The 26,924-nt window shown below is 32.8% G+C and overlaps 1 protein-coding gene across 1 annotated transcript; it reads right to left on the bottom strand.

The window, feature by feature from the left end:
- On the bottom strand, positions 1-25,911 carry LOC143068588 (DDB1- and CUL4-associated factor 15-like). Its single transcript, XM_076242773.1, has 13 exons — positions 25,799-25,911; positions 21,078-21,196; positions 20,658-20,805; positions 17,513-17,619; positions 15,591-15,691; positions 13,702-14,718; positions 12,906-13,003; positions 11,044-11,169; positions 10,185-10,276; positions 9,170-9,228; positions 8,576-8,636; positions 8,088-8,200; positions 1-230 (listed from the first exon to the last, which is right to left on the bottom strand). Exons 1-13 carry the CDS (start codon positions 25,829-25,831, stop codon positions 175-177), a joined length of 2,130 nt encoding a protein of 709 aa, XP_076098888.1. The 5' UTR covers positions 25,832-25,911; the 3' UTR covers positions 1-174.
- Between the last annotated feature and the right edge of the window lie 1,013 nt (positions 25,912-26,924).

Genomic DNA, 26,924 nt, shown 5'->3' on the forward strand with positions numbered 1-26,924 from the left:
TTTCAAATGAAAACTTTTATTTGACAAATCTGAACACCAATGTTTGAGTTAAAATATGACACTGCTTAATTACAAAGTCTTGGTCTACAACTTAAAAAGTCATGTGTCAAATCATTAATGAGTCTTGTAACAAAACATTTTGATAACTGCCGTCTTCTCTTGGCACCACGAGAATCACATTAGAATAGCGACAAAATGCTGAGGGGAGACTATCATTGACAATGATTTTCCTGAAATATAAATAAAAGATAATTATTTCTATCAACCATAACAATTATGTATTAATAATAAAATGTAGTGTATTATTCCAGGGATAATGCTACATTGAAATAAAATAATCTAAAATACTAAAAAATGTATCTGCAAAAGACATCAAAAATATGAATTTCATAGAATATTCTAATGTAACTGGTTTATTGGTTTACATTCATGGTTTCATCCTTCTACTAATCAAATAGTTTAGACATAAAGTGCCTGCTCCATGAAAATGAGGTCAAGGTCAGATGAACCATGCCAGGCAGACATATACAGCTTACAATTCTTCCATACAACAAATATAGTTGACCTATTGCTTATAGTTTTAAGAAAAACTGACCAAAACAAAAACTTAACTCTGAGAAATGATCTGTGAAAATGAGATCAAGGTCAAATAAAACATTTTTAACCTGCGAGACTGACATGTACATCATAAAATATTTTCATACACCAAATAAAGTTGACCTATTGCATACAGTATAAGAAAAAACAGACCAAAACATAAAACTTAACTATAACCAGTGAACCATAAAATGAGGTCACGGTCAGATGACACCTGCCAGTTGGACATGTACACCTTACAGTCCTTTTATACACCAACTATACTAGACCTATTGCTTATAGTATGAGATGTGGACTTGACCACCAAAATTTAACATTATTCATTGATCCATGAAATGAGGTTGAGGTCAAGTAAAAACTGACTGATGAGCATGACGACCTTGCAAGGAACGCACATACCAAATATAGTTATCATATTACTCATAATATGAAAAATTAACATTACAAACTAGAGGCTCTAAAGAGCCTGTGTCGCTCACCTTGGTCTATGTGAATACTAAACAAAGGACACAGATGGATTCAAGACAAAATTGTGGTTTGGTGATGATGATGTGTTTGTAGATCTTACTTTACTGAACATTCTTGCTGCTTACAATTATCTCTATCTATAATGAACTTGACCCAGTAGTTACAGTGGAAAATGTAACTTTTTTTTTGTTAGTAAAATTTTACAAATTTTGTGAAAATTGTTAAAAAAAATGACTATATAAAGGGCAATAACTCCTTAGGGGTCAATTGACCATTTTGGTCATGTTGACTTCTTTTTAGGTCTTACTTTGCTATACATTATTGCTGTTTACAGTTTATCTCTATCTATAATAATATTCAAGATAATAACCAAAAACAGCAAAATTTCCTTAAAATTACCAATTCAGGGGCAGCAACCCAACAACAGGTTGTCTGATTCATTTGAAAATTTCAGGGCAGATAGATTTTGACCTGAAGAACAATTTTACCCCCATGTCAGATTTGCTCTAAATGCTTTGGTTTTTGAGTTATAAGCAAAAACTGCATTTTACCCCATGTTCTATTTTTAGCCATGGCCGCCATCTTGGTTGGTTGACAGTGTCACCGGACACATTTTTAAAACTAGATACCCCAATGATGATTGTGGCCAAGTTTGGTTAAATTTGGCCCAGTAGTTTCAGAGGAGAAGATTTTTCTAAAAGATGACTAAGATTTACGAAAAATGGTTAAAAATTGACTATAAAGGGCAATGACTCCTAAAGGGGTCAATTGACCATTTCGGTCATGTTGACTTATTTGTGAATCTTACTTTGCTGAACATTATTGCTGTTTACAGTTTATCTCTATCTATAATAATATTCAAGATAATAACCAAAAACAGTAAAATTTCCTTAAAATTACCAATTCAGGGGCAGCAACCCAACAACAGGTTGTCCGATTCATCTGAAAATTTCAGGGCAAATAGATCTTGAGCTGATGAACAATTTTACCCCATGTCAGATTTGCTCTAAATGCTTTGGTTTTTGAGTTATAAGCCAAAAACTGCATTTTACCCCTATGTTCTATTTTTAGCCATGGCGGCCATCTTGGTTGGTTGACCGGGTCACCGGACATATTTTTTAAACTAGATACCCCAATGATGATCGTGGCCAAGTTTGGTTAAATTTGGCCCAGTAGTTTCAGAGGAGAAGATTTTTGTAAAAGTTAACGCAGGACGACGACGGACGACGACGGACGCCAAGTGATGAGAAAAGCTCACTTGGCCTTTTGGCCAGGTGAGCTAAAAATCTTAACTTATTTTTCAAGTAGTTACTGAACCATTAAAATGAGGTCATGGAAAATGGACATGTGACAGATGGAAACTTCTTAACATAATACATCTTTAAGGGCATACAATACAGTTACAGGGGAGGTAATGACGTTGCTAACGTAAAATGTCATTTTCGCGACGTCAAATTGTGACATATCGGGAAAAAATGCATTTTTCAACTGATTTTTATCACTCAAACTGATTTAATTTGAAAACGAGTGCATGGACCCCTATTTTTTAAAATGACATTTTGTTTCATTTTGCAGGGAGATTATGTGAACCAAATTTTATAAAACTGTAAATGGTGCAATTGTTTTAATGTTGATAAATGCACAGCAAAAAAATACATTTTTTTTCTCAATTCATGACCATTTGATAAATATGAGTTATTTCTGAATAAAAAATGCATAAATTGTTAGGATATCTATAAAATACAGAAATTACAAATTATTTAACAAAAAACAATTTGTGTTTATCTTTTAAAACAAAAAAGTTATGGCTATTTTTTGAGAGGGAAAATACGGCCATAAATCCATATTTTGAGCAAATATACAAAATTTCGACCTCATTTAACTCAAAAAGTAGCACATGAAGGTATATTTTTTATTACATATATGATTTAATCAGGCAAAAAATAGCCTATATGAAAATTTTCAGCAAACTGTAAATACAGGATCAAAACTGTATCGTATGCCCTTCAACATCCAAGTCTCCCACCTTCTAAAATATACTGCTTTTAAGAAGTTAGCTAATGGCGCTGCCAAAGCCTCTGACATAGCCTCCTCCACCGTATCACTATCTCTATGTTGAGCTTTCTGCGACATAAGTTTCAGGCTTAATAAACTAGAGGCTCTTAAGAGCCTGTGTCGCTAACCTTGGTCTATGTGCATATTAAACAAAGGACACAGATGGATTCATGACAAAATTGTGTTTTGGTGATGGTGATGTGTTTGTAAATGTTACTTTACTGAACATTCTTGCTACTTACAATTTTCTCTATCTATAGTAAACTTGGCCTTTTAGTAACAGCAATTTTATCCCATGTCAGATTTGCTCTAAATGCTTTGGTTTCAGAGATATAAGCCAAAATCTACATTTAACCCCTATGTTCTATTTTTAGCCATGGTGGCCATCTTGGTTGGTTGGCCGGGTCCCCGGACACATTTTTTAACCTAAATACCCCAATGATGTTTGTGGCCAAGTTTCACTGGGGTAAAGCTGATGACCGTAACTGCATTCACGGTCATCCCAAGATGTCGGATGAAAAATTAGGTCAGTTTCTGTATTGTCTGTTAAAGTGTTTCTATATCATTTTCTTTACAAATCATACATTGAAACGATGTAAATTTATAAAAGAATCACTCGGAAATCACTAATTACTTCCGAGAAATGTGCATGAAACGGGAAATTCGATTTGAAAAAATCGCTCAGATGACCGTAAATCAAAATCGAGATGACCGTAACAGAATCAGCGATTCATAACAAGGGTGACCGTAATTGCTTCTTAGATGACCGTAATTTGTAAATGATGACCGTAACTTTTAAAGGATGACCCTCAATTCTAAGAAATATCCGTGTTTATATAACTACCTTTTTGTATCAAATGATTAATCGTGTTGGTATAAACATATTAATATGAGAGTATTATCCTATAGGTAGAAGAAAATAAGACGTGCTTCAAATGCAAAGATTACCATATGTATCTTTTTTACAGTAGAGGGTTTAATTTTTTTTAAATGAATTTGCAAAAAGACATGCAAATAAACAGGTAGGGAAAACATGCTACAAAAGCGCGATAAAATGACACTTTACAAGTATAATGGAAAAAATGCGGTGCACAGCCTCCATCATTTGTCCATGCAACTGCTCGACAAAAGATTTTTTTTCATTTCAGGGATTCCTTTTAATGACATATAATAAATACACATTTTTAAAAATGCCAATGCATGTACATCAATTGATATTATATCGTCTTCCATTTTGTCGTGCAAATACAATAACAGAAATATTTTGAAAATATCATACGACTAAACTAGTGAATGTGAGCTCCAGCAAAGTAGATCCTTAAAATAGTCTTGTACGAAAAGCGTATCACAAGGGGGAACGTTGTTGGTTTTTTGTGTATATACAGAAATGTTATTCATATAGTCAGTATTCTACTTCTTCAAAATTATCTCCCTATTACGCCAGTTCATGCTCACAATCGTAGAAATGAAAGCCACTGTAGGGATGACTCTCTGCCAATTTTGCTCTTGAAAACTGATAAATTTATCCACATAGCACCATTACGATCGATCGTTATATGTCAGTTATATTTTAAAAGACAAATGTATCTACTAGCTAATGAGCATCAGTTAATGATCTTGTCTGCATTGATTAAACTTAAAAAATATTGTCTGTTTGGATGTCAGGTGGAATTTTTGAAAAAAATTCTAATTAAATATTTCGTGGAAGGGCAGACTAAACATTTTCAGTGGTTGAAGATTATAAACCCTAGTTATCACACACAAGAAAATCATATTTTTTCGAAGATATCCATTTTCATCATACAAATTAAATGACTGTCGTCAAGTACTTATAGAAAAAAATAGCAATTCGAACACACCTACTCTGTGTTTGTGATTCATTAGATAGGTATTTCACTTGACCCATATATTTACGTTATAAAGTCAACCTGTAGCTTTGATATATAAAAATGATAGAATCTGAAGCCAGATGCTATATCAAATACTCTTGCTTTGTACGTTTTAAAGACAAAATATACACCCCAAACATGCCCTAACATAAAAAGGTGCACTCGATTTTCTCTTTTCGATACAATCGTTACCTATTTTGGGGGATTTTTTCTTGATTCACATAATGGAAGGGCAGACACGAATATTTCTGAACTAAAAGATTGATATGTTCTCCGTCCGTGGTAAAAAAAAAAAAAATCGGAGATTATGCATTTTCTACATCCAACTTATAGATACCCATGTCGTCGACTAGATATCTTATTGTTTTGCATTATTATGTAATAGATACATTGAAAACTTATGCAAATGGTGTTTTTAAAGTAAAACACTTCGTAATTGAGAAGAAAATTGTCGTTTTATTTGTTTCTATTAACTTTTTAAAATTTTGTTACTCTATCAAACATTACAGTAAACATTTATCGCTTTCTCGATAAAAGTTATCAAAGGTACCAGGTTTATAATTTAGTACGCCAGACGCGCGTTTCGTCTACATAAGACTCATCAGTGACGCTCATGTCAAAATATTTATAAAGCCGAACAAGTAAAAAGTTAAAGAGCATTGAGGATCCAAAGCTTCGATTCTTTTGTTCTATTTCAAAAGTGTTTCCGCCTGCATATATCAAGACAAATTAAGATTTTAATCTGCCCTCTGGAACCATACACAGACTCGATTACCAAATATTTGTATGTATTATTAATGTTTTTAATGCTCCATTTATTGGCATTATGTTTTTCTGGTCTGTGCGTACGTTCGTCTGTTCGTCTGTTCGTCTTTTTGTTTGTCCGTTTGTCCAGCTTCAAGTTAAATAAAATTCAAACTTAGTACACATTTTCCCTATGGTATGATCTTTTTAATTCTAATGCCAAATTACAGTTTTATCCCATTTTCACAGTCCAATAAACAGAGAAAATGATAGTGTAGATGAGGCATCCGTGTACTAGGGACACATTCATGTTTCTTCAAATTTTCGTCGTATCGCTGTCAATTTGTGTTAAAATTTTAACGTCGTTATCCATAAATATTTCATTATTTACGAGAAATATGCAATTTACTATCATTGTCATAAATCCAAAATACGGCCAATTATATTATAGTTTAAAAAAAAATTTATGAAACATATTTATATCCGCTAACCGATCCCCTATTGATATCGACAAACTCAACAAAAAAGCTTTGAATACAATACGGATATTTCTTAGAATTGATGGTCATCCTATAAAAGTTACGGTCGTCCTATATAAATTACAGTCAGTCTTTACAAATTACGGTCATCCTTTACAAGTTACGGTCATCTTTTTACCAATCACGGTCATCCTTGTTTTATGTTACGGTCATCTTGAAAATATTTTGATTATGATTTACGGTCATCTGAACGATTTTTTCAAATCGAATTTCCCGTTTCATGCACATTTCTCGGAAGTAATTAGTGATTTCCGAGTGATTCTTTTATAAATTTACAGCGTTTCAATGTATGATTTGTAAAGAAAATGATATAGAAACACTATAACAGACAATACAGAAACTGACCTAATTTTTCATCCGACATCTTGGGATGACCGTGAATGCAGTTACGGTCATCAGCTTTACCCCAGTGAAGTTTGGTTAAATTTGGCCCAGTAGTTTCAGAGGAGAAGATTACAATTATCTCTATCTATCATTATTTGGCCCAGAAGTGACAGTTGAAAATAATTTGTAAAAATTTACAAAAATTTTGTAAATTTATGAAAATTTTTAAAAATTGACTATAAAGGGCAATAACTCCTTAAGGGGTCTATTGACCATTTTGGTCATTTTGACTTATTTGTAATTCTTACTTTGCTGTACATAATTGCTGTTTACAGTTTATCTCTATCTATAATAATATTCAAGATAATAACCAAAAGCTGCAAAATTTTCTTAAAATTACCAATTCAGGGGCAGCAACCCAACGAAAGTTGTCCAATTGGTCTGAAAATTTCAGGGCAGATAGATCTTGACCTAATGAACAATTTTATCCACATCAGATTTGCTCTAAATGCTTTGGTTTCAGAGATATGAACCTAAAACTGCATTTTATCCTATGTACTATTTTTAGCCATGTCGGCCATCTTGGTTCATGGGCGGGGTCATCAGACACATTTTTTGAACTAAATACCCCAATGATGATTGTGGCCAAGTTTGGTTAAAATTGTCCCAGTAGTTTCAGAGGAGAGAAGATATTTAAAATTTTAGAAAAATGGTTAAAAATTGACTATAAAGGGCAATAACTCCTTAAGGGGTCAACTGACCATTTTGGTCTCGTTGACTTCTTTGTAGATCTTACTTTGCTGAACATTATTGCTGTTTACAGTTTAATCTATCTATAATAGTATTCAAGATAATAACCAAAAACTGCAAAATTTCCTTAAAATTAATAATTTGAGGGCAGCGACCCAACAACGGGTTGTCTGATTTGTCTGAAAATTTCAGCGCAGATAGATCTTGACCTGATAAACAATTTATCCCATGTCAGATTTGCTCTAAATGCTTTGGTTTCAGAGATATAAGCAGATTTGCTCTAAATGCTTTGGTTTCAGAGATATAAGCCAAAATCTACATTTAACCCCTATGTTCTATTTTTAGCCATGGCGGCCATCTTGGTTGGTTGGCCAGGTCACCGGACACAATTTTTACACTAAATACCCTAATGATGTTTGTGGCCAAGTTTGGTTAAATTTGGCCCAGTAGTTTCAGAGGAGAAGATCTTTGTAAAAGTTTACAGACGACGGACGCCAAGTGATGAGAAAAGCTCATTTGGCCCTTTGGGCCAGGTGAGCTAAAAAGGGAGCTCACACGGGTGAAAATTCACACAATACATTTCGTCTTTAATAAACTGATTTTTCAGAGCATCAACGAAACAGTTCTTGCTCTTACTCATACAGGAACAACATTTTTACAACACACTGTTTTGAGATTCTAAATCACAAAAGTTCCTAAGTAACTAAACCTATGTACATACCTTTGAACACAGCTTCATTAGTGAGAACATTGATATATCTATGGGTGGACTGAGGGACAAACATCTGACGTCTCAATAAGGCACATTCTCTATGTCCAGGCTTCCATTCTTTCCTGAAAAAAATAACAACATTGATGTAACTCAGTTTTCTTAAACTTTATAGAACATTTATCCTTCCGTTTCCTGTACTGCTACAACTGTAAATTCAGAAATTATTGCAATGTTTTTATTATTGTGAAAAATGCAACAGGGTTATAATCACAATAATTAAAACTCGCATTTTGAAATTTTTATATGAATAAAATTTTTATTTTTTTAATATTGCAAATGATAAAATTGCATTTTAGACAATAAGGATAAAATCGCAATAATAGATGCACACAATAATTTCTGAATTTACAGTATTTTACTATTTAAATTTAAAAATAAACAATAAATGCATGAAGATTCATCACTTACTTATTCAAAATATATATATAAATAAATACCTTCTCATCTCTGTCTCATTGACCTCAGTTAATCTGTCAATGTTTACTGTGTCATAAAAACCTACAAAATTTAAAAATAGTTTTTTCAAGATCTGTTTTCCTGGCATTGCAACTCTTCGTGGTAGACTGTGAAAATCTACTGATTGGTCAACTGTTTTGTATCAAGTATTACCTGAACTTGTACATGTGGTTCTTAAAAGTGCAAATAGCATGTCCTGCAAACTGGCTGATTTGTTCAAGAAAGACACTTAAATATTAAAATATCATGAAAGTTATATAATGGCACAGAAATATGCTAATAGATATAGGTAATCTATTGATAATTGGACTCAAAATATTTTATGACCTTAGTCCCTGGTGATTGCAATATAGCTCCACTGGTGATTTTCAATAAATATACTTCAAAATCATCATTTTCATTATGCAAATTTCTCCTTTATCATGTACAACTGATTTCATGGGATGCTTTCACCTCACAAAGTCAAAGTTTTACTTATCTTGTAATCAAAACATTATGCTGTTTTTCTTTTTTTTTTTTTATGAAAGTAGGAATTAAACTCATATCAAGCCTATAATACTATTACGACAACCTACCATTTGTTAAATTCCAGGTAAAACAAAAACTGGTCTGGTACATCTTGATGGAATTTTTGCTACAAAAGAATCACAAAATTTGAAATTACACATTTATAGATAATTTTCATGCAATTATGAATCCTCAACTTTTATTTTATATTCCATATTTGGTTTAATTGTGACATTTTTAAAGTTTGAATTAATGTATCACAAAAATGTCCACTAACAACATGTAAATTCCCAAAAGCAAAAATAACAAAATTTCTGTAAAAAGCACAAATCTGTACGTGAAACTTCTAGAACACTTATAACAGATACATGTACCACATGCATTTTAAAAACACTTTTTAGTTCCTAGTTTATAAGTTCTAAACCTTGGAATACTCAATAATTACAGCAACCCTAATTTTGTCAATAACAAGAACATATGTTGTTACGAGACTAAACACAAGTCTAGAACCTTGTCAGTGTGTCTTTTTAAATCTTTTGCTGTCTCTGTTGAATCCATTCAAAATGTGTAGCATTTATCCATGATCAATGAAGACTGTATTTTAATATCTCAGGATGTTATTTTTTTCTATTATTGATTTTGTTCAATTTCTGTCTGGCTAACAAATACCCCACATCTCTTAAATTAATAAATATTCAAAGTCCTGTAATTAAAAGTTTACATTGAACAATCCAATGGTGCAAGTTATCAGAAATTCTAGTGTATACACAGAAAACATACATTAACCCTGTCACATGCTTTATGCGCCTGTCCCAAGTTAGAAGCATATAGTTTGGTGGTTGTCATTGATTCATGTTCATTTTTCCTGCAGGGCCTTTTATAGTAGACTATATCTTATTGATTTTTCTCATTGTTGAAGGCTGTACAGTAGTCTATAATTGCTCACCTCTACTGCATTTGAACCTTGATGGATGGTTAATGTTGTCTTACTTACAATCATACCACATTTTCTTATTTTTATATATAAAGTGTAAATTGAATTATATTTTTTCTGGATGTTGTTATTAATAATATATTCCTTACCATCGCTTTACTTTCTTTGGCAGGTCTACTTCTTCACGGGCATGTAATAAAACAATGACTTTTCCAACAACTAAATTTCTGTCTGCACATACCTGTAATTAAGAAACAAATAAACATCTCAAAAGGGTGTCCATTTAAAGTGAAGCAAAACAATATAATTGACTGATGTTTGTTAAATTTCGAAGAGTAAATATTTCATTCATGTTCAGGATGAATGCATAAATGCAGATGAAAAATATGCGACACCATAGACTAGAGTAGTAAATATAAGTTAATTGTCAACAACCCTTTTATTTAACATTCATGTTGATAAAATGGAAATTATTTTATAGATAAATGTGTCTCAGCTCCACAAGATGTTGAACAAGAATGTGTCCCAAGTACATGGATGCCCCACTCGCACTATCATTTTCTGTGTTCAGTGGACCATGAAATCAGGGTAAAAACTCTTATTTGGCATCAAAATTAGAAAGATCATATCATAGTGAACATGTGTACTAAGTTTCAAGTTGACTGGACATCAACTTCATCAAAAACTAACTTGACCAAAAACTTTAACCTGAAGCAGCACGAACAAACGGACGGACGAACGGATGAACGAACAGACGGATGAACCAACAGACGAACGAACTGACGGACCCACAGACCAGAAAACATAATGCCCCTCTACTATCGTAGGTTGGGCATAAAAATTTGTATTTATTCTAATTTTCTAAACAGGAAAGAAATTCTAAAAATATTTTATATGTGCCATTAAATGAGCAGTAACTTACTACAGATGAAATATTAACCTAAATAAAGAAACACTGAATAAAGAATATTCATGATTATCTAGATATTAATTTTAGTGTTTGCTTACATCAAGAATTTGTAGGTCATAGTTTGTAAAAGAAACATAACGATGACCCCACTCTGCTTTTTGACCAATCACTTCCTCAAGGTAATGCTCAACATCAAACGTTAACTGCACAACCTTTAAATGTTTCTGGAAAAAATAAAAAAGCATAATTGAGTTAAGCCTTCCAATTATATTTTATCGTGTGTTTTTCTATGTTGTGATGTTATGCTATTGTTTCAGATAAAGGGAGAAGGTTTGGTACCATTAAAACGTTTAATCCCGCTGCAAATGTTTGCACCTGTCCTAAGACAGGAATCTGATGTACAGTAGTTGTCTTTTGTTTAAGTAAGTAATACGTGTTTCTCGTTTTTTATATAGATTAGACCGTTGGTTTTCCCATTTGTATGGTTTTACACTAGTAATTTTGGGGCCCTTTATAGCTTGATGTTCAGTGTGAGCCAAGGCTCCGTGTTGAAGGCCGTACATTGACCTATAGATAATAGTTTACTTTTATAAATTGTTATTTGGATGGAGAGTTGTCTCATTGGCACTCACACCACATCTTCCTACATCTATTATAAAAATTTCAACTAACAGTATTCAAATATTTCTGCAAAAACAAAAATTTGTAAGGGTTCCACGGAACCCAGTGTCTCGCCTACTTTTGCTGTTAATCGCATACTCAACAAAATGAGGAAAAACATAAATAAAAATTTCTCTCTCGAAATTGTCTTTTGATTGAAAGAAGCTTCCAAGTTTGGTAAAAAATCCAGGATAGTTTATGAATCTAATAAATGTTTTATAAACTTTAACTGCAGACTGTATGTAATGTTAACTGGAAGAAAAACTAAGTCCATTTATAAGTTAAATACGGAAAAAGTGAATTTTTTTTTTACAAAATTTACTTCTGAATAATATCTTATGACCAGAAACAAGCTTTTGTTTAAGTTTGGTAGAAATCCAGGATAGTTTAAGAACATTATAAAAATTTTAAAAACTTAAACCACAGAGTGAATGTTTTGTTTCTGGCAAAAAAACTAAGTCCATTTATAAGTAAAATACGGAAAAGTGGAAATTTATTTTTACAAAATTTTCTTCTTGATACTATCTTATGATCATAAACAAGCTTCTGTCCAAGTTTGGTACAAATCAAGGATAGTTTATGAAAGTTATTAAAATTTTAAAAACTTTAACCACAGAGTGAATGTAATGTTTCCTCGGAGAAAAACTAAGTCCATTTATAAGTAAAATACGAAAAAGTGGAAATTTATTTTTACAAAATTTTCTTCTTGATACTATCTTATGATCATAAACAAGCTTCTGTCCAAGTTTGGTACAAATCAAGGATAGTTATGAAAGTTATTAAAATTTTAAAAACATTAACCACAGAGTGAATGTAATGTTTCCTCGCAGAAAAACTAAGTCCATTTATAAGTAAAATACGGAAAAAATGGAATTTTATTTTTACAAAATTTACTTCTGGATACTTTCTTATGATCATAAACAAGCTTCTGTCCAAGTTTGGTAGAAATTCAGTATAGTTTAAGAAAGTTATTAAAATTTCAAAAACTTTAACCACAGAGTGAATATTTGTGGACGCCGCTGCCGCCGACGATGACGGAATGTAGGATCGCTTAGTCTCGCTTTTTCAACTAAAGTCGAAGGCTCGACAAAAAGTATATTAATGAATTCAAAACACAATATATTGTTCTTCAGCTAGGATCCCAATATATCTATGTGATTGTCATAAGTCAGAAACCTAATCAGTGTTCTCATGTCATATCTTATAAATGAGATAAGCATGATAAGCTACAACATGTATATAGTAAATGCATTTATACATAAGTTTCAAATTTTTTTTCACAATAAATTATCCAACCAACCTGATTAACATCTTTTTTCTGTGAAAGTAGGAGTGATCTCCCCTCAGGACCTTGTACATCAACTGGTAATACACTACGATAGGCCAAGTCTAAATCATCTGAAAAAAGTTTTAAAAAGTGAAAGATTTAATAATTCCGTCCACATTTCACTGTTTAGATACTGTGACGTACCATCAATAACTGCTGACCTTTCAAAAGTGCTAAACTTTTCCCCACTTAATTTCTCGCTCAAACTTTGATTTTCTGTACTGTGTTTCTGTACTTTTCTGTGTTTTTTGTGCACTCTTTATTTGTCATTCACTTTTTTAATCGTCAACGATGTAAATGTACAATGTCAAGACTCTGTGCACATGTTGAAGGCTGTACTTCAACCTATAATGGTTTATTTTTTTCAAATTGTGACTTGGATGGAGAGTTGTCTCATTGGCACTCATACCACATCTTCTATATCGATTGAACAATTAATCAGGAGTATATATTCTCTCAGTACAATATATGAAACTGATTATGTACAATTTACCAATGCAAAATCAAGAATATTTGAACAATCGATCAGACCTATATCATTTCCAGTTCAACTTATGACTTTAATTTGATTTTACTTGCTACCTGAATTCAGCTGAAATTTACAATTATCAATAAATTTGAGAATGGAAATGGGGAATGTGTCAAAGAGACAACAACCCAACCATAGAGCAGACAGCGTGTACATGTAACTTGTCTATCTACTGCAGATAATCATTATGCAAATATTTGTTCTTTGAGCTTATGCATAAAGGAAGCCAACGTAACCTACCTTCAACAACCTCTTGTGATTCATCATCTTGTTCAAGTGACTGTGTATATTTTCTCACAGAAAACGTGACTGTCCTTGAATCATTCACTTGTAACACAAGACTGTCTGTCGTACTTCTACTACTTGTGCTGTTGGACGGTGAGAAAAACGATCGTTGTGATGCCTGTCTTGATTGAGAATTCTGGGTATTGGTCGTAATACGGAGAGGACTGTGTGCCACTTGATTATCAGAACAGTCATAATTATCTGACACATGTAAAGGACTAGATTTAGAAGGCAAGTAAATACTGCTTTGAACACTACTTTTTGAATCACAAGAATTTTCATCTTTTGGTGATCTTAAGCACCTGTCTTTGGAGATTCTATCCTGTTCAACCTCCATACTATGTATATTAGATCCACCGTCATGAATTTCATGAATAACAGATGATGAATGAGCAGTCAATACTCCGTTTGATTGATTTTCATCCCCCATGCTTTCAAACCACTCTTGTGAACTCATCCCTTGGGATCCATGTTTTCCATTTTTTCGTTGATTTGAATCAATGACACGTGGAGATTTTGGCGATTTTTGCTTGCTATATTCTTTTAACAAATATGCTTCCATATTCTCCTTCTGACTTTCGTCAGAAAAGTTTTTAGGCGAGGGAGAGAACACATACTCATGTTTACAAAATGGTCTCTTTCTACATTCACTACATAAATGTGACGGAGAGGCTGGACTCCGTACAGCAGTATATTTAATAGTATCAGATATGACACCATCTGTGGAACCAGGATCATCCATACTTTCCACTACGGAGCAGTCCATTCTACACATGGGTGAATGTTTACAAGAATCACCGACACATACAGAAAGAGCAACAATAGAATCACCAGTATTTACCACTGCTACTCCATCAATCTTTAATTGAGTTCTAGGACAAAACGGTGGGTAAGGTGGAGTCAATTCAAATTTTGTATGAAAGGCATATTTATGAGCAAGGCACTTTGATATCGTCTGTAATTCTTTTGGTGCTGCAGAAGACAAAAAAAGTATATTTAGATAACAGTATAACATAAGTTTACATGAATAAAATAAAGAGTCAGTATGCTAGAAGTGCCAAGTTTTATTACCTAACTATAAGGGTTTTGAAAGTTGGAGAGCAGAAATGATTTTTAACATATGCACACAGGGTGCCTAAGTTGAACATAGTTTTGAACCATGATTTTTATTGTTTGAAAAAAAAAGGCTCACCTAACAGTCAAGCAAACTTTTAAAACTTTTATGCACAAGGTACATTTTCAAATAGTTTAGCTGTAATGAAAGTTTATAAGTATATTGACTGATTGATTCTTGGTTGGTGTTTAAAGCCACTTTCGGTACTACTAGCACCTACCAAGTTTAAAGTATTTATTTTAAACGTACTCAAATGACAGGAATGTACTAATTTTTTGTAAAGGGTACTTTCATGAATGGTATCTTGTTTTGTCTGGTAGGTCCATTCATTTCATTAACATTACATTCAAAGGACAGATATATAAGATCAAATAATTTAATTTTGGATGTAACGCATCTTCTGATTGGCTGACGTTATTTTGTTATGAGCCCATAGACATAATTTAGTCATGTGACTGTGACGTCATCAACGTTTTTTCATGGTTTTCTATGGTTTAAAATGGAATTTAGAATTAAATTATAAGAAATGACTGTAATATTTTTTCTGTCTATCGAAATAACATAAATGTGGTGCACACTGTTAAATAACCCACTACCTGCGTTATTCAGTGTGCACCAAATTTTTTATGTTATTTCATCATAGACAGAAAAAATATTACAGCATTGTAAACAACATCATTTGCAAAAAATATCCCCCCCCCCCCTTCAAGCACAAGGCAGAATAATTTACCTGTCTGAAGCAGCTGACAAAATGAGCACCTGTAGGAGGTAGGAAACGATGTAATTGTCATGTAACACTGACAACAACTATCTCTATCTTCACTTGGTAAACTGAAATACACAATATAATTTTTATGCAACACTGATAACAACTATCTCTATAGACACTTGGTAAACTGAAATGTCATGAGATAGTCAAGTTCAAGATGAGGTTTAAATTACTGTAATGTCAGGGGAGACTGAGATTCTGTAAGCTTATATATCTGTCCAACAGTACTCATTTTAAATATAGAATTAGGTTTTAAGACAGCTGCAGCATAAACTTTGGTATCCATCCTGATAATTTAAAAAAATGTGTGACTAAAACAGTTAAAACAAGAAGTAATTGTAACAGGATGCTGTTACGAAGTCTCCCAAACAAGTTCCCATAATTCGCCATTCATATGGTCCCATATTCATTTGATTTGTTTTGTTGTCCCAGTCAAGAATATACATGGTTTAGGAGACAGGGATCTTGACCATTTACAATTTATCAAACATGAGGGGAATGGGGTGACCCCCATGGACTTAGCCTACATTTCATTTGATTTTTTTTAATGTCCCATACAAGACTATATATGGTTTAGGGGTGGGGATCTTGACCGTTTACAAGTTTTCAAACAAGAGGGGGTGGGGTGACCCCCAGGGACTACCCTTTTATTTCATTTGATTTGTTTTATTTCCAATACAAGAATATATATGGTTTAGGGGTAAGGATCTGGACCGTTTACAAGATAATAGCACATTCTTAAAGTGAATGGGGTGGGGGTGACCAGCAGGGACTTCCCTTTCATTTCATTTGATTCGTTTTATTGTCCAATACAAGACTATTTATGTTTAGGGGAGGGGATCTCGACCGTTTACAAGATAATAGCATATTTTCAAATTGAAGGGGGTAGGGTGACTCCCAAGGGACGCAAGCTATATTTCATGTCATTTGTTTCATTGTTCTTTGATCACTGAAGACTGTTTGTGTCTATCACTTACAGCTTTCAAGTTATATTCATTTGAAATTTTTAGAAAATAAAATCCCATAGGGTTCTATAGTAAACCCCTCCCTTCATAATTAAGCCCCCCAAAATACCTCTTAATAGACCCCAATGAACAAACGAAAGATTGATGGCTCCCCTAGACATATAAATCTAACATTTTATAAAACCCTAAGTAAATCTGACAAGTGGTTTTGGAGAAACGCTGTGGAAAAGTTCATTTTTAAAGTGGCAGAAGAGGAAGAATAATAAAAATAATAAGAACTGAGCAAAAACAGTAAGTCTCTAAACTTTGTTTGGGAGACTTAATAATCTGTGTGACCAAACAACATAAATATCTATAATGCCAAAGAGTCTGAAAAAAAAAATATAAATTTACAAATTTCAGTATTTTTGTTAATTTTACAAATCAAGTCTGTCTAATTTCTTTATGAATGGATGTGTTCTCTCTTTTAAGTGAGATGAACCAATTAATCAAAATCCCTATTGATTGCAACTTATGTTTTTATATACATACAAATACATTAATTATAGAAGGATAAAATAAAATATCTTGCCTGCTACAATACTTGAGTTACAGGTTAATGATTTCTTAAACTTGCAGCCATTTCATACAACACCTGTCAAATGCACATGCACTCCTAATATTGACATCTCAATTTCTCAATTTTACAAAAAAATATTGTTAAATTAAGTTCAAATCTCAGAAATAGATGAATAAGACAAATCAGATTATTCTTATTCTGGTATCTAAAGATTTAAGATTGCAAGTGAGTTGAGCTACACAACATTTTGTATCAGTCAACAAATTTGTGATGGTAAACATAAAACTTATGTTAACCTCGATCATTTTTAAATAGCATACAATCAATGGGGTACTGTGCTGGAATTTAAACTATCTAACCTCTGACCCAAGACTAGGACTTTAGAACTATCATCCTGCCACTGACAAAATGTGATAAACAAATCTTGTGTGACATCTTCTTCTCCAAACAGTCTCACTTCAGAAACCTGAAAAGATTAGAATAAACAAGAATGTGTCCACAGTACAAAGATGCCCCACTCACACTATCATTTTCTATGTTTAATGGACCGTGAAATAGGAATAAATTCTCTAATTTGGCATTAAAATTAGAAAGATCATATCATAGGGCACATGTATACTAAGTTTCAAGTTGATTGGACTTCAACTTCATCAAAAAGTACCTTGACCAAAAACTTTAACCTGAAGCGGGACAGACAGATGAACAAACGGACAGATGAACAAACAGACAGACAGACGGACGAACGGACGCACAGACCAGAAAACATAATGCCCCTCTACTATCGTAGGTGGGGCATAAAAAATACTTCTATCGTGAAGTAACAAAGTAATTTTACCGGTCAGGATATGAAACATCACCAGGCACTGTTAATTATGCGTATTGGCACATCTACTATATTTTTATGTTTACATTTCCCCCCCCCGCTGATACACATAATTAATATGGCTACTACTAAGTAATGAAAGCTCTATTTGGAGCTATTGTGTTTAGAGACCTCTTATGTAAGTACACCTTTCCTATATTGCATAACATAGTACTCTTACATAGTGAAAAGACATAAATTATTTATTTGGGACATTAGGAAAAATAAGAAAAAAAAACTTAAGATATCTTATTTATATTGCAAACAAAATATCATATTTACAGAACAAAAATGCAATGAGAGTAAGTAAATATGATATGATAGCAAAAAAGAACTGTCTTGAAGAAAGTTTTTTAATAATCAAAATCTAATTTAGAAAAATAAGCATTGAAAAAAGCTTATCCTCTGGCTCCAACTAATAGATAATTAAATAAATTGCTTTGCCGATCGCAGCTGGATACCACCGCTGAGGGTCAACCCTGAACAGTTGGGACAAAAATGGACACAAAATTTGTGCTTGATACAGGTCTGAATTTGAATTGTAATTCAATATTTGACACATAATAGGTTTCTGACACAGAATAACTGTAGTCAAAGAACTTGGAATTGGTTATATGATTTGAATTTATATTCAATTTTTTTGTTTTTTAGCAATACACTATGCTGTTGCGAATTGACCCCCACCCCCAGAAAAAAAAGAAATCCCCCCCCCCACTTTTTTTTGCTTTTGTGCAATTAACCATGCTGTTGCAAATTGACCTCCCCCCATAAAAAAATATTTTTGTTTACCCACCACCAATTTTTTTTAACCTCCCCCCTTTTTCAAAAAAAAAAATTCTTTCCCTCAAGATACAATGTATGGTCATAACATCAATTCAAATTTCCAATGGAGTTTGTAACCATAATTACCCATTTAAATACATCATAAAAGTCTTAAAAGAGAAAATGACATAATCATGGCTAAAATTAATATACCTTAATCAGCATTTTTAAAATTATCAACATAGTTCTTCTAAAAATAAATTGACAGCTTATCACCTCAAGACAATACAACATTTCTTTATACATAATTTAAAAAGTAATTGTCTATTAACCAGGACACCCTTGTTTTTTCTCCCTTTTTTGCCCCTTATTCCTAAACAGTTTGATCCATAACCCCCCAAAGCCAATCCTAACCATCCCTTTGTGATATGGAAACTTGTGATATAATTTCAGAGCGATCCATACATCGTTCCACAAGTTATTGTCTGGAAACTAGAAAAATGCTTATTTGGGCCCCAAAATCAATCCCAACCTTCCTTTTGTGGTTATAAACCATGTTTAAATTTCATAGATTTCTTTTTACTAATACTAAAGTTATTGTCCGAAAACCAAATGTCTTTGGACGACGACGTGATACCAATATACGGCCGCAAATTTTTTTGCAGTCGTATAAAAACAAGTTTACTTTTAAAAGTTACATAGATACACTCAAAATCCAGAACACTATTATCTAGGATTATGAATATTATAATTATGTCAAATGATTCATAAAGAAAGAAAAAAGAATCAAATATATATACTTGTCATGCCCTTTCAGAATACTGTCAACATATTACCTTAAGCTTATCAATGTTTGAAATTGTTGTATGTATTTACGCCAATATACACCAAAAACAAGAACTTTTAATATATTATTCAATGGACAAGATTTTAAATGTTTGATCAAAATACTATATGTATAAGCACATAATTAGAAATTTGCAGAAGATAGGTATGTATTCATGGAAGAATAGAAAATAAATGCAGAATGTGTCCCCATGGACACAGATGATGCCCCAGCTTGAATACAACATTATGAAGGGACAGAACTCAAGAACGATAAAAGTGACGCTACCCAAATTTGTACTTGATCTGAGGTTTGTGGTAATAAGTATTGAGTATAGGTTTCATAATGTTTGGTTGGGGCAAACTTAAGTTACAGAACGGAAATTAAAATTTTGCATTTTTTTTATTTATAAAGGGACATAACTCAATAATGGTTATAGTGATGCCACTAAAATTCAACTTGATCTGTGTTTTGTGGTAATAAGCATTGTGTATAAGTTTCATAACATTTGGTTGAGGCAAACTCAAGTTAGAGAACGGAAACTAAAAATTTTGCATTTATTTTCCATTTATAAAGGGGCATAACTCTAGAACAATTAAAGTGGGCCACCAAAATTGATCTGTGTTTTGTAGTAATAAGCCTTGTGTATAAGTTTCATAACATTTGGTTGAGGCAAACTTTAGTTAGAGAACGGAAACTAAATTTTTTGTAATTTTTCCATTTATAAAGGGGCATAACTCTAGAACGGTTAAAGTGATGCCACCAAAATTCAAACTTGATCTGTGTTTTGTGGTAATAAGCATTGTGTATAAGTTTCATAACATTTGGTTGAGGCAAACTCAAGTTAGAGAACGGATACCAATTTTGGGACGTACATATGTACGTACAGACAGACAAGGGTAAAACTTAATGCCCCCTCCGCTACGGCGGGGGCATAAAAAGAGATATTTTTCATAATCCAAACTTAAAAACTATGTCTCCAAAATAAGCCTGTGGATTATTAAATGTCCTTTATTTGATACAAGATTGTTATTTTCTAAACTTATTACCCTACCATATGTAATGGACTATTGGGTATAAATCTCCACCATTGTAGTTTATAAACATAGACAGGTAATGTTGAATGTTCTGCAGCAACCAGCAACTGACAGGAATAAGATACCACAAACTGTCCACATTTGGTAAATCCAAGAAAAACAAGTCTGTAAGATGCACAAAGATATTATTTAATTGTTATAAAGCTTAAGGTTTATCTAAATATAATGATCCAAGTTTTTTTATATAAATAAACTGTAAATCTTTTGCTTTTTTAAAATGCCTTATCCACATAAATTGTGTCTGAGAATAACATAGGTTAACTTCAGGATGGTAGCTAGTTATTTTCAATCATTAATTTTTTTTTGAATCGATATACTATTGCATACACTTTTGAAATTCTTTATTATAGTACAAAGTGTAGAAATTGAGCACATACCCTTCTTCAAGAAGATCTTGCGGAACTAATGCACAAAGACGATAACACATGCGACGAGGAATGCTGTTGAACAGTCTTGCTGATGTTGATTTTCTGTGTTTCTTCAATGAACCAGCAGTCTATAAAAAAGGAAACTTTTTTTAAATAACACAACATTATACAATAGTTATATGTACAGTCAACCATGTCAACTGTTGTCATCTCAAAACCAAAGTGATAGTGATACCATTTTGAATTAATTAAAAGGGAGATGATTAGAAATGAATTAAGGGGAGATCACTAGAATTTGCCCAAGAGAAAACCAGTATTGTGTATCCCTTTATCTGACCATACATTTGTACATTGTATTTTGGGATATTGTTCCTTTTTCATTTGAGGTAAAGAACCACTAATTCCAGCCTGGTTCAATATCCACAGTTAGAATTGTTAGTTTGGCCCCTGTGGATTTTTTTGTAAAACAAATTGAAATGGTAAAAGTAGTTGAAAATTAGTAAAACCAAATAATGTTGCTATGTAAGTGGTTGTAATGGAAAGATATAACTCCAGAGAAGAGATTGAACCATGTTTTGTTCAGTAGAAGTGTAAATATCGGGTTCAAATTGGTGTCCATTCCAGCAATGACTCTGAAATTATATCAGCATTTGTTGACTATTTTGGTAAGGTGTTAATTTAGCACGAACTTTTGAAAGTTAATTTGCGAGAAAATGAGGCGAAAGAAACCATTTTTTTCCCTATTTTTTTTAAAGGCTATACACCAGTGTTGAAGTAATGTATGTCTGATATGCAGCGAAATACTAGTTTATATATATTTTATAGCCTGAATGAGAGGGTCCCAAAGCCATTTTTGAAGAAAAATTAGAAAACAAACACTTTTTGTTCCCATGGATACTGAACTTAAGCATTATTGTTTAACTTTTTTTTAATGATTTGGAATTGTCTGAAGAACAGGATTCTAAAACTGTATACATGTTTGGGTATCAATGTAAAAGTGACTTTATCCATTTCAAAATGCATGTTCATGTTCCTGCACTTTAAGATGCAATTTCACCTTCAGATGCTAACTGTGGAGGGCTACCTCAGGCAATCAAAACTTATCAACCATTATGCAGGAGAGACTAGTAAAAAATAATATTGGTGTCACCAAAATAGAAAGTTGAAAATCCTTTCCTCACTATTTTTAGCTTATCAAATCAGATTCAATAATTACTCCATACAGGATTTCAGGAATTTGAACTGATTTTTTACATGTTTTAAAAATAGAAAGAATACCTGGGTGAACCGGTATCATGTACTAAATGCAATTCCTGTACTTTCAATATCAATTTCTCAGTACTGGGGGGTATTGTACAATGTACATTGTTCATGCCAAAGGTGCAGAAGGTGTAAAATTAATCTAAGTTGTATTAAATCTTTCAGATGCTCCTTCTCAAGATCTGCTGTTTTGTTTTTATTAACATGGACAATAGAAGGACAATAGATATCTACACAACAATAGGTAAGTTAAAGGGTGTAATTGAGTGGACAGTATCAAATTGTAATTCAGGAGTTTGTTTATTTTAAATTACAACAGCAGGAAGGAAAATAGATCCCTAACAAAAATTGGATTCAAAATCCAAACAAGATTTTATCTTCCTGAAATGCAAAATGCACTAGCTGAAACTTTTCAAACTGCACAGGTAAGTCTGTACTCAAGATTAGGTTTTGAGGTGTAAACAAAGCCATTTTTGTCCATTTGTTAGGATGAACTTTAAAGGATAGTGATATTTTTGTAATGTCATAGCTTGTAAAATGTAAAAAAATAAACAGTTGGGACCATAACCCCAAAAATCAATCCCAACCTTCTTTTATTAAAGATTATAAACCTGGTGTTACAATTTTATTGATTTCTATTTACTTATACTGAAGTTATTATCCAGAAAAAATATATAATGCCAGGCCTTAAAACTTTCCAAACTGCACAGGTAAGTCTGTACATAGTCCGAGATTACTCTGACGTCCAACGGCTGTTTTGCTAGACAAGCTGGGGCCGTGGGACGTCAGAGCTCGTCCCATATCAAAAAGTGGATATTTGCCCACCCAAAATAGATGCGCTGCTTCGTCGCTTCTGGTGCCGACTGGTGGCCTTGGAATTATATAAATCGGGCATCAATCTGTTCATTTTTCATTTATCTCTTCATTTATGTAAGTTTCACCTACCTACCAACCTTTATTTTTCCATATTTTAAGTTTTCACAGAGACCAATCGATTTCTGCATTTTGACTTTCACTTTCAAATGGACGTCAAGTTACGAGAGAGTTCGTGCATGGCCTCGAGACTCAAATATGCAAATATTTATATTTTTTCACATCCTTTATAGGAGATCAATGTTTAACATTTAGAAGCCAACCACGATTTTTCACCTCCTTTACAGGAGATCGGTATTAAGCATTTAGTTCCGACCACAATAACAATCAGAAGCTCTCAGACATTTAGATAACTTGCATCGTAAATGAACGAGGTGTTACATTATGGTCATTTGCATAAATCATCACTGTTTTCTCGTGGTCACGTGATAATCTTTGAAAATGAAAGGCAAAATGCAGAAATCGATGGGTCACTGTGAAAACTGTCTAATTATGATAATATAAAGGTTGGCAGGTAGGTGAAACTTACATAAATGAAGAGATAAATGAAACATGAACAGATTGATGCCCGATTTCTATAATTCCAAGGCTCTCAGTTGGCACCAGAAGCGACGAAGCAGCGCATCTATTTTGGGTGGGCAAATATCCACTTTTTGATATGGGACGAGCTCTGACGTCCCACGGCCCCAGCTTGTCTGGCAAAACAGCTGTTGGACGTCAGAGTAATCTCGGACTAGTCTGTACACAGAGCAGTTTTTGAGGTGAAAATACGGCCATATTTGTCCATTTGTTATGATGAACCTTAAGTTGTGGGCTTAAAATGCACAATAGTCAAAAAGTTTGTTTTGATGTTGCCTAAACATTGGATTATATATCGACCAATCCATTATGTACCACTACAAACGACAGAATATTGTTGCAATTTTATGAAATATTTTTATAGATAGTATTCTGTATTCTGTAGGTGTCGCTGTTGACACTGGATTGTCTCCCTTGTAATTATTTAAATCTCGCGTGTATTTATAATTCACTCTGGTAAACAACTCTCTTGTACTTTAAAATACATACTATTAGGTGGCAACTGTGCTTAACATATTTTTCCAAAAATTAAAAAATATATCTACATTTATTAATTAACATGAAAATTTAAAGGAAAAGAAAGAAAAAAAATCAAAAAAAAATCTAACATTACATTAATCAAACCGGCGCGACTCGCAAATAAAGTCACCCAACAATCGCATTAGTGTTTCATTAGAGACGGAGACATTGTCGTTTTTTTCTATTGACAATAAAAGTTCCAAATCAATGTGTAACGATCCTGTGTTGAAGTATATCTCATGTATAAGTTTCTGTCTTGCCTCTTCATAATTTTCACAAAATAGTAAATAATGTTCCACAGTTTCTAATTGACCGCATTCACACTTTGGGTCTATATTTTGATTGATTTTGTTTTGATAATTTTTTAGGTAGTATCCGGATCTTAAATTTCTAATAATTTTTGCTGTTTTGTGATCTGGATAATTAAATGTCGATTTATTGCTGACAGTCTGATGAAAGTTATAATAAAATCTTCCTGTATCACTATTATCCCATCTATGTTGCCACTTTTTATTTACTAAAATTCTTGCTGCTGTTTTAATATCTTGTTTAGTTACTGTAATATGGGTATCTTTCTGAATTTGATTTGCCTCTTTAGCTGCCTCTTTAGCTAGTTTATCAGCTATTTCATTTCCTCTAACATCTGCATGTCCTGGGGTCCAATCAAAATTAATTCTTATTCCATGGTGTTTTTGGATACATTTAATAAGGGAAATAATTTCATGTGAAGTGGATCTGTTATTTTCAATTTTCCAATTTAATGTTAAAATTCCAATTGCTGTTTGACTGTCCGAAAATATTTTTACTTCTTCAATTAATGTTTTGTTTTCAATTCTGCTTACATAATCTAATACTAATTTTATTGCAACCAGCTCTGCCAAAAGAATTGAACCCCTTTTTGAAACTGGTTGTTTAAGTTCAATTTCTTTATTGTTGAAGATTACAATTGCACCTGCTCCACAAGGTCCTGGGTTGGATTGGCAAGAACCGTCTGTAAAAGCAACAACTGTTGATGGAGATACTGTGTTAAGTTTGTTTAATATTAAATTTTTTCCTGTGATTTCTTGTTCTTTAGTTCTGTTTTTTGAGGAACCAAGAGTACGCCAATATTCTGGTGGAGATTTTGATGCTTGTAGACCTTGAAATTGATATTCTGGTTCTATGTCATCAATACTGATATCTGTTTCTTCTTTCATGTTTTTTGCTTGTTGTAACATTAAGCCTAAAGGTGATATGAACTTGTCCACTGTTTCTTTGTTTTTCCATTCATCTATTTTGTTTCTGATAGGGATTTTGGTTGAATAAGAATTTAGTCTTGCAATATCTCTAATAGCGTATAGATAGACCAAAGTCTTTGTCAAAGCGAACAGAAGAACCGTCAGGCGATACGACAATTCATTTTAACGATAAGTAAACACATTCTACCAAAGATGTTGATACTTTTTATGTGCAAACGAATATCTTTTGCGTCTGTATTTTATAGATAAATTTATTTCTACCTCTCTTAATTGGAGTTTTTGTACAAAATTCATATCTTCTGGTTTTCATTCCTAGTCCCGCGTGGTCATGTTCCCTAAAATGTTTGTTTTGAAATATGATCTGTTAGAAGAAAAGTTTTACTCCGGTAGGTTCTTGCAGAGAACCACTCAGATACGACTAACACCAAAGTAAAATGTTCAAACAAAACGAACCAAAAAGTAAATAAATATCTATCTATAATACTAAAATAACGAGGTCCAATTTGTCAGCCGTCATCGGGTAAAAACGACAAATCAAAGAATTCAACTTTATATATATAGCTTATATAGGACAATGGTGTTGATTAAAAATTACACCACTCCAGACCCTTTTGTTTTCCCAATAATTAATATTGCCAATAATTAACAAGTTCTGGGTCGAATCCGATACCGATACCAATAGTACTATATTCACATGTTACCTTATCTGTACGTTCCGCATCTGACAGGCGCACCATCAAACGGTGTATTTAGGATTTGCTATATACACGGGTCATAATCACATAGATGACATTACTAAATTATATCATTGTCACATTGTTTCCTATTGTAATATTCACTTTAAAAGATGACAATACGAATACTAAAAATCGAGAGTTAAAATTAGGCGTATAGGTAGTTTCCAATTTGTTAGCCGGCATGACGGAAAACAGAGAAACAAAGAATTCAACTTTATTTATAACTAATATTGGACAATGCTGTTGATAACAAATAACTCCATTCCTGGCCCAATTGTTTTTCAAATAATTAATATTACCAATAATTGATAAGTTCCAGGTCGACGGTTTTAAACAGAAAGATTTTGAAAGTAGAGAAAACTGCATCTTATAATCAGCATGACTTTACTAAATATCCAGGCTGAAATAAGGCTTACACATACATGACATAGTTATATACTTTAATTCAGTCACGGACCAGCGATTTCACGGGTGTGTTCTAGTACTTTTAAACGAGAAGACCTCATTTTATGTGTCGCTTCTCTTCCTTCCACAATAAATTAATCATCATGCCTCTGTGTTCTTTAGGTAATATGCATAGTCGCATTTGTCATCCGTTCTTATGATTATGCAGATTGAGTTATTTTGGGAGAAAAACGACAAAATAGGTG

Source organism: Mytilus galloprovincialis, chromosome 3, assembly GCF_965363235.1.
Source record: "Mytilus galloprovincialis chromosome 3, xbMytGall1.hap1.1, whole genome shotgun sequence".
Taxonomy (NCBI): domain Eukaryota; kingdom Metazoa; phylum Mollusca; class Bivalvia; order Mytilida; family Mytilidae; genus Mytilus; species Mytilus galloprovincialis.

Coding starts and splice junctions, on each gene's coding strand:
- LOC143068588 (XM_076242773.1), bottom strand. CDS start 25,831: ATGAATTTTGTACAAAAACTCCAATTAAGAGAG. Junction 21,197..25,798: donor AAAAACTCCAATTAAGAGAG/GTAGAAATAAAT, acceptor CCTTTTTTATAG/ACTGCTGGTTCATTGAAGAA. Junction 13,004..13,701: donor ATCACAAGAGGTTGTTGAAG/GTAGGTTACGTT, acceptor AACTTTTTTCAG/ATGATTTAGACTTGGCCTAT.